Raw genomic sequence first — 7,164 nt, 5'->3', positions numbered from 1 at the left:
TTTTTGTTTTGTTTTTCGAGACAGGGTTTCTCTATGTAGCTCTGGCTGTCCTGGAACTCACTCTGTAGACCAGGCTGGCCTCGAACTCAGAAATCCGCCTGCCTCTGCCTCCCAAATGCTGGGACTAAAGGCGTGCGCCACCACTGCCCGGCCGATGGCCTCGTCTTATTGAATTTATTTTTCCCATCTCTAGATTTCTCTAAAGTCTACGGAAATCCGTCCAGCCAGACCCTGGAGAGGTGACTATGCCCTCGGCTCTGTCTTCTTCCACTTAGATCAGCATTGTTACGGGTTAAACAGAAACCACGGGCTATACAACTCTCCACTCTGCACATTTTAATCTATAACTTTAATACAAAAGAAAAAGTAGGGCTGAGGTGGAAATTCCGAAGCAGGCCTGTTTTCCTAGGCTTATCTTGAGGAACCATGGCACCACGCTGGCGCCGACCCCAAAGAAGAGTCAGCCTCGCCCCTGCGGCTCGCACCACAGGACAGGTTACGACCCGGCCGCGTCACGCGCCCGGATTCCCGCAGGCTCCGCCCCTAGGCAGGCACAGCCAATGACTGTGCGGGGGCGGGCCTTGCCGGGGCCGCAGCCTGAGAGGCTTTAAAGCCCGAGCCCGGCGCTGCTCCTCCAGATTCTCGGACCTCGGCAACCTCCGGGGATCCGAGTTTGCAGACCACGCGTGTGCAGCTAGCTGCCCCAGGTGAGTGACCCCCGCGGGTTTAAACGCTTCGCGAGCGAGGACAGGTAGCAGAATCTAGCGTGTGTGGGAACCACAGCATCTGCAACCCGGACTGGGGACCCCTGGATGGGCCAGGATCTCCAGGAGGTATCCCTCGGCCTCTCCGAAGTGATAGGCCCTTGTTACCGAGCGGGTCGTCATCAGGTCATGTGACTCCGGGCTGCCGGATCCCGAAGGTGCAGCGGGACCCCCTCAAGCTGGTCTCCGGGCCCAGGGCTCCCTGTGCCGCCATAACACTCGTGGGTGGTGGCTGCTAGGGCGGAGCGGACGCCAGTCCCCCGGCCGGGCCCAGCCTGGCCCTAACCCGAACCGGGATCACCTAAGGAGACATCACCTTGAGGCTTCAGTTCTGTAAAGTCTGTTCGGACTGTTTTGCAGCTGTGCATTAAAGTGTGTGATGGCAACCTGCCCTCTGGGAATTCCTGTATACCCACTTGGGGTCACCTAATACTGTCAGTAAATGACCTGGACTTAGTTATCCTACGATTCTGAGGCATACACTATCGAGAGACTCAAGACTACCGTGGCACTATAATAAGAGAAAAGGGTTTATCCCAGTCCCTATGCCTGCCACTTGCCTACTAGGCTGTTTTCGTTTCAGTAGCTGAGTCCAGTAACCATCAAAGATTAATTCCTGTCTTGTTTTTCTCCACTCATACCCAAATTTTTTGACACGTGTAAAGGTGCTTCAATTCTGATAAGGTGGTTTTAAATGAACTGGTTTACTGCTGGGATGGTGGCTCATGGCTATAATCCCTGCACTTGAGAGATGGGGCATCGTAAAAGTTGAAAGCCTGAACTACATGAGAATCTGTCCTTAAAAGAAAAGGCTTCGTGATATCATTTCCTCTTCTTTTCCTTCCCTAGGTGTTTGAACCATGACTCTTTTACTCCTCCTGGCTGTCCTCTGCTTGGGAACAGCCTTAGCCACTCCAAAATTCGATCAAACATTTAGTGCACAGTGGCATCAGTGGAAGTCCACGCACAAAAGACTATATGGCACGGTATGACACTGTTTGTAGTGTTTACATTGTCTAGAGAGAATGGTCTTCCTTGCCCTTGGAAGTGTTTGCTTGGTTGGTTGGGTTGTTTTTGTTGTTGTTGTTGTTTTTTGAGTCAGGGTTTCCCCGTGTGTCCCTGGCTGTCCTGGAATTTGCTCTGTAGACTAGGCTGTCTGGGACTAAAGTCATGTGCCACCAGTGCCCCCCACCTGGCTTTTCTTTTCTCTTTCACACCCCCCCCCCCAACTCCCCTCTCTAACTCTCAGAAGTTTATAGCCAGAGAGTAGTCTTTAGAAGCTAGCTCTTAGCAGGAGTAGCCCAATCACACACCCATTGTGAGCAGAGTATGAGCACCCCTTTGTGTGTTTTCAGGAGGAGTGATGCCTTTCAGAGTGTGTAGCTGTCCCTTTTCCAGTAGGTCCTCTTGGTCAGATGGTTGTTAAGATTTATTTAGTGGGATGTAATATATATCACTAGTGACGTATACCACCACACTTATGTCTGGGTACTGTGTACATTCTGGAACTAGAGTTAGAAGAAAATACCATATGTGGATGCTGAGAATTAAACCTGAGTCTTCCACAAACGATCTTAAACACAGCCATCTCTCCAGCGCCATCTCTGCCTCTGGGATTAAAAGCCTGTCCCAACCAACATCTGCCCTTCCCCCCCCCCCAGTATTTTTAACGTAAAATGAAAACTGCCAGTTCCATGCTTGCTTCTAGAATGAGGAAGAGTGGAGGAGAGCGGTGTGGGAGAAGAACATGAGAATGATCCAGCTACACAATGGGGAGTACAGCAACGGGAAGCACGGTTTCACCATGAAGATGAACGCCTTTGGTGACATGGTGAGCGGGACGCGATGCTGACTGACCCCTCTCCTCTTGTTTTCTTTCTATGGCGTTATCTCATTTTCCTACCTTTTTTTTTCCCTTCCCTGGCAGACCAATGAGGAATTCAGACAGGTGGTGAACGGCTATCGGCACCAGAAGCACAAGAAGGGGAAGATTTTTCAGGAACCTCTGATGCTTCAGCTCCCCAAGAGTGTGGACTGGAGAGAGAAGGGTTGTGTAACTCCTGTGAAGAATCAGGTATGAGGGCTGGGAGAAGTCTCAAGTTCGATCCCCGGGGTCCACACTTGGAAGAGATGAGGGGAGGGAGAGTGCCACATCACTGAAGATGATTTCCCTCCCCCAGCAGACATCAACTGGTAGTCGCCTTGACCACAGTGTTTTGTTTTGTCTGCTCCTTGGTCTATTAGAATGAAACAGGGTCTCACACTACCAGCCCAGACTGGCCTCAAACACAGAATCCTCTTGCCTTAATCTCCCTACTGGATTGTGGGCATATATTACCCCACCCAGGTTCCTGTTTACTGGTTTTGTTTTGTTTTTTTTTTAAATATATCAGTATGTATATATCTGGAGGGAACTGTGGCATACACCTTTAATCCCATCACTTGGGAGGAAGAGACCGGTGGATCAAGGCTGTCCTACAGGGCTATTTCTAGGCCAGCCAGGGCTACACAGAGAGACCTTGTTTCTTTTTGGTTTCTCTGTGTAACCCTGGCTGCCCTGGAACTCACTCTGTAGACCAGGCTGGCCTCAAACTCAGAAATCTGCCTGCCTCTGGCTCCCAAGTGCTGGGATTAAAGGCGTGCACCACCACTGCCCTGTGAGACCTTGTTTCAAACAAACAAAGTATGCATGTCTAAAGGCTGTTGTGCTGTTTCTCTTATAAGCCTTTTTCTCTCTCCAGGGCCAGTGTGGTTCTTGTTGGGCGTTTAGCGCATCGGGCAGCCTAGAAGGACAGATGTTCCTTAAGACTGGCAAACTGGTCTCACTGAGTGAACAGAACCTCGTGGACTGTTCTCATGATCAAGGCAATCAGGGCTGTAACGGAGGCCTGATGGATTATGCTTTCCAGTACATTAAGGACAATGGAGGTCTGGACTCAGAGGAGTCTTATCCCTATGAAGCGAAGGTAATTGGTTTGTTTCATCACCAGCTTTGTTTTCAGAAAAGGAAACATTACCAGATGTGGTTTTCAGAGTTCATACTTAAGTGGGTAACTCACAGCATATTCTATTCCAAGAGAAGATTTCTGAGTACTGACCTCACCCCATGAGCTGCAAATCACTGTTTTGTTTCTAGATCTCATGTTCTAAGAGGTAAGCAGTTCTGATCAAGTCTCTCCCTTAACTTTCAAAGGATGGAATTTGTAAATACAGAGCCGAGTTCTCTGCGGCTAATGACACGGGGTTCGTGGATATCCCTCAGCAAGAGAAAGCCCTCATGAAGGCCGTGGCAACTGTGGGGCCTATTTCTGTCGCCATAGATGCAAGCCATCCATCTCTCCAGTTCTATAGTTCAGGTAATGGTCAGAATTAGCACCTCCCTGACTTTGGTGATTTAATTGTGTTGGGGGAGGGTCGTGTGCAGATGCCCTTAGGAGTCCTGAAGCATTAGCTCCCCTGGTGCTGGACTAAGGCAATTGTAAGCCATCTATTATGGTTCTGGAACCAATCTCAGATTCTCTGTAATAACAGTGAATACACTTAACTACTGTCCCAACTCTCCAGCACTCTCTGCTTTTCAATGTTGTAATGCATTCATTTGGGGGACTGGGATTAGAGGACAACTTGCAGGAATCATTTCTTTCCGCTGTATGTGGTTCCAGAATGAAACTTAGGCCCTGAGCCTTGTTAACAAGCACTTTTCCCCGCTGAGCCATCTCACCATCTGAAATATTTCTTTTAATATTGCGAATTACTCTACAGATAGAACATAATTTACATAAATCTCCAACAACTGGATCTTTTTCCAAAAGATTTTTTTTCTTGCTATAATTAGGGCTTTAAAGAGCATGTGGTTTAATTATAAGGAAGAAGAGGGGAGGGAGGGAGAGCACTTTTCTGTCCATAAACTTTTTCTTTAGATTTAAGAGTAGCGGGAGTTATGTTTATTGTTAATCTGTCTAGAAGATGGATCCCACCACTATAGTCTTTAAAACAATAGAATATTTTTTAATTGAGAGGAGTGAGTCTATAGCTCAGTGCGCAGTGTTTTCCAGCATTCTTAAAGAATGGTTCAGTCTGGGTACTACATGAACCTGGCATGGTGTTCATTCCTGTAATCCCAACACTTAGGAGGCAGGAGGTTCAGGAGTTCACCCCATCTTTGGCTACATAGCAGGTTGGGAGAGCAGCTTGGACTTACATAAAACTCTGCCTCAAATAACTGTGATAAGATTTCACTATGTCACCTTGGCTAGCCTGAAACTCTCTATATATACCAGGCTGGCCTTGAACTCAAAGAGAGCTACTGTCTGCCTCTAAAGTTCTGATATGCACCACACACCCAGCATAGCCACTACTATTTTTTGTCTAGTATCTTCTACACAGTTTAGGATCTGTGACACTACAGAATTTTGAGATTGTGGGGGATAGAATGGGCTTCTGTCCTGTGATGACTAAAACCTCTTACTTACTCAGTGTTCATTTCTCTCTGCCAGGCATCTACTATGAACCCAACTGTAGCAGCAAGGACCTCGACCATGGGGTTCTGTTGGTTGGCTATGGATTTGAAGGAACAGATTCAAATAAGAACAAATATTGGACTGTCAAGAACAGGTAAAAGACTCTAAATGTTATACTGTAATTGAAAAGAGAATTCATTGGGGGGGGGGGGGGGAATCAATATTTAAATGCAAGTCCACAGATGTTTAAGTTTTAAAATCCTGGAGGCTTTCCTCATTTAGAGTGAAAGATTTGCGCTTAAGAGTCTAAACTAGCCGGGCAGTGGTGGCACATGCCTTTAATCCCAGCACTTGGGAGGCAGAGGCAGGCGGATTTCTGAGTTTGAGGCCAGCCTGGTCTACAGAGTGAGTTACAGGACAGCCAGGACTACACAGAGAAACCCTGTCTCGAATCCCCCTCCCCCCCCCCCAAAAAAAAAAGAGTCTAAACTAAGCTTGTTCAGGAGACTTACACATATTTGTAATGGTGAATGTTTCCAAACTTGGCCCCAAAATTTCAGTAAGGCTATATGATTTCAGCATGCTTTTCTTTGTTTCTCTAGTTTTCAACAAGGGATAACCAGCAGAAGTTACAGCTGCGTGCTTCCCTTCAGTATCTGCATTTTGCTCTCAGATCTCAGAACCTTTAAAGCCTGTCAGGATTGATTTTCACAACTGAGTATCTTTCGTTGAGATAACGTAACAGAATATGGAGACATACTGTTCTGTTAAGCTCCTAGTTCGCCTCATTTTCCTCTTAAAAGTTAAAAGAGGGAGCTAAGGTGTAGCATAGTTGGCAAAGTGTTTGCCTACAATGCACAAGACTCTGGGTTCAATTCCCAGGACCACATACAACCTGCATGGTGGTGCATGTCTGTATCCCAATACTGGCCTTAGTGTCATGCATTTAGAGAATTGGCGTTAACCTTGGCTACACAAAACCCTGTCTCAAAATAAGCGAGGGGCTTGGGCAATGACTCAGTGGATAAGGTACTTGCCACTCAGTCATGAGAACCTATGTATGCTTGGATCATAGCACTCAAAATATGTACTGCAAAACACAACTGTAACCCCAGTTCTGGGCACTTGGAGGTCTGTGAACTCCAGGTTCAGTGAGCCACCCTATCTCAAAATAAGAGAGTGACAGAGGGAAGTAGCAGTGTCTGCCTCCTGCTTCCACACAGATTAAGACCCATAGGAATGAGTGCCTCTGTATATTCTATGTGCAGATCTTAGAGCCCTCAGGTAAGTGCGCTCCTGTTTTTAAGTATGAACCTCTCATTTTTCCTTGGATCTCTTTCAGCTGGGGTCCTGAATGGGGTATGGATGGCTACTTCCAAATAGCCAAAGACATGAACAACCACTGTGGGATAGCCACCGCAGCCAGCTATCCTACCGTGAATTGATGGACAGCGGTAATGAGGACTTATGGACACTATGTCCGAAAGAATTCATCTTAAAACTGACCAAACCCTTACTGAGTGAGACCATGGTACTTGAATCGTTGAGGATCCAAGTCATGATTTGAAGTCTGTTGACATTTTTACATGGGTTAAATGTTATCACTACTTAAAACTCCTATTATAAACAGCTTTATAATATTGAACACTTAATGCTCAATTCTGAGTCTGGAATATTTGTTTTATAAAGGTTGTATAAAACTTTCTTTACCTTTTAAAAATAAATTTTAGCTCAGCGTATGTGTATGTGTTGACAAATTTTTGGGACTAAAGACTGATTCGAGGTGCCCTGACTGGGGTTGTCCTGGTACAGCTGGAAAAAGGTGACAGGTGTAAGTGAATCTAGCTTATAGGATAATTGTTTTTTCTTTATTTGTGTATATGTGGTAAATGTAGTATGCATGCTATGTCACAGGTGTGGAGGTCAGAAAACAACTCAGT

General features: G+C 46.4%; 1 protein-coding gene across 1 annotated transcript; it reads left to right on the top strand.

Annotated features, from left to right (window-relative positions):
• Positions 1-647: 647 nt before the first annotated feature.
• On the top strand, positions 648-6,963 carry LOC114632643 (cathepsin L1). Its single transcript, XM_028781232.1, has 8 exons — positions 648-707; positions 1,614-1,750; positions 2,473-2,595; positions 2,692-2,838; positions 3,506-3,730; positions 3,958-4,120; positions 5,261-5,378; positions 6,567-6,963. Exons 2-8 carry the CDS (start codon positions 1,625-1,627, stop codon positions 6,667-6,669), a joined length of 1,005 nt encoding a protein of 334 aa, XP_028637065.1. The 5' UTR covers positions 648-707; positions 1,614-1,624; the 3' UTR covers positions 6,670-6,963.
• Positions 6,964-7,164: the final 201 nt, after the last annotated feature.

This window comes from Grammomys surdaster, unplaced genomic scaffold (genome assembly GCF_004785775.1).
Source record: "Grammomys surdaster isolate TR1022 unplaced genomic scaffold, NIH_TR_1.0 375, whole genome shotgun sequence".
Classification (NCBI taxonomy): domain Eukaryota; kingdom Metazoa; phylum Chordata; class Mammalia; order Rodentia; family Muridae; genus Grammomys; species Grammomys surdaster.
This window is presented reverse-complemented; position numbering and strand designations above follow the sequence as displayed.

Bases quoted from the DNA above. Each gene is read 5' to 3' on its own strand.
- LOC114632643 (XM_028781232.1), top strand. From the start codon at position 1,625: ATGACTCTTTTACTCCTCCTGGCTGTCCTCTGCTTGGGAACAGCCTTA. The intron at 2,839-3,505 runs GTATGAGGGCTG...TTCTCTCTCCAG, and splicing joins TAACTCCTGTGAAGAATCAG to GGCCAGTGTGGTTCTTGTTG. The intron at 5,379-6,566 runs GTAAAAGACTCT...GATCTCTTTCAG, and splicing joins TATTGGACTGTCAAGAACAG to CTGGGGTCCTGAATGGGGTA.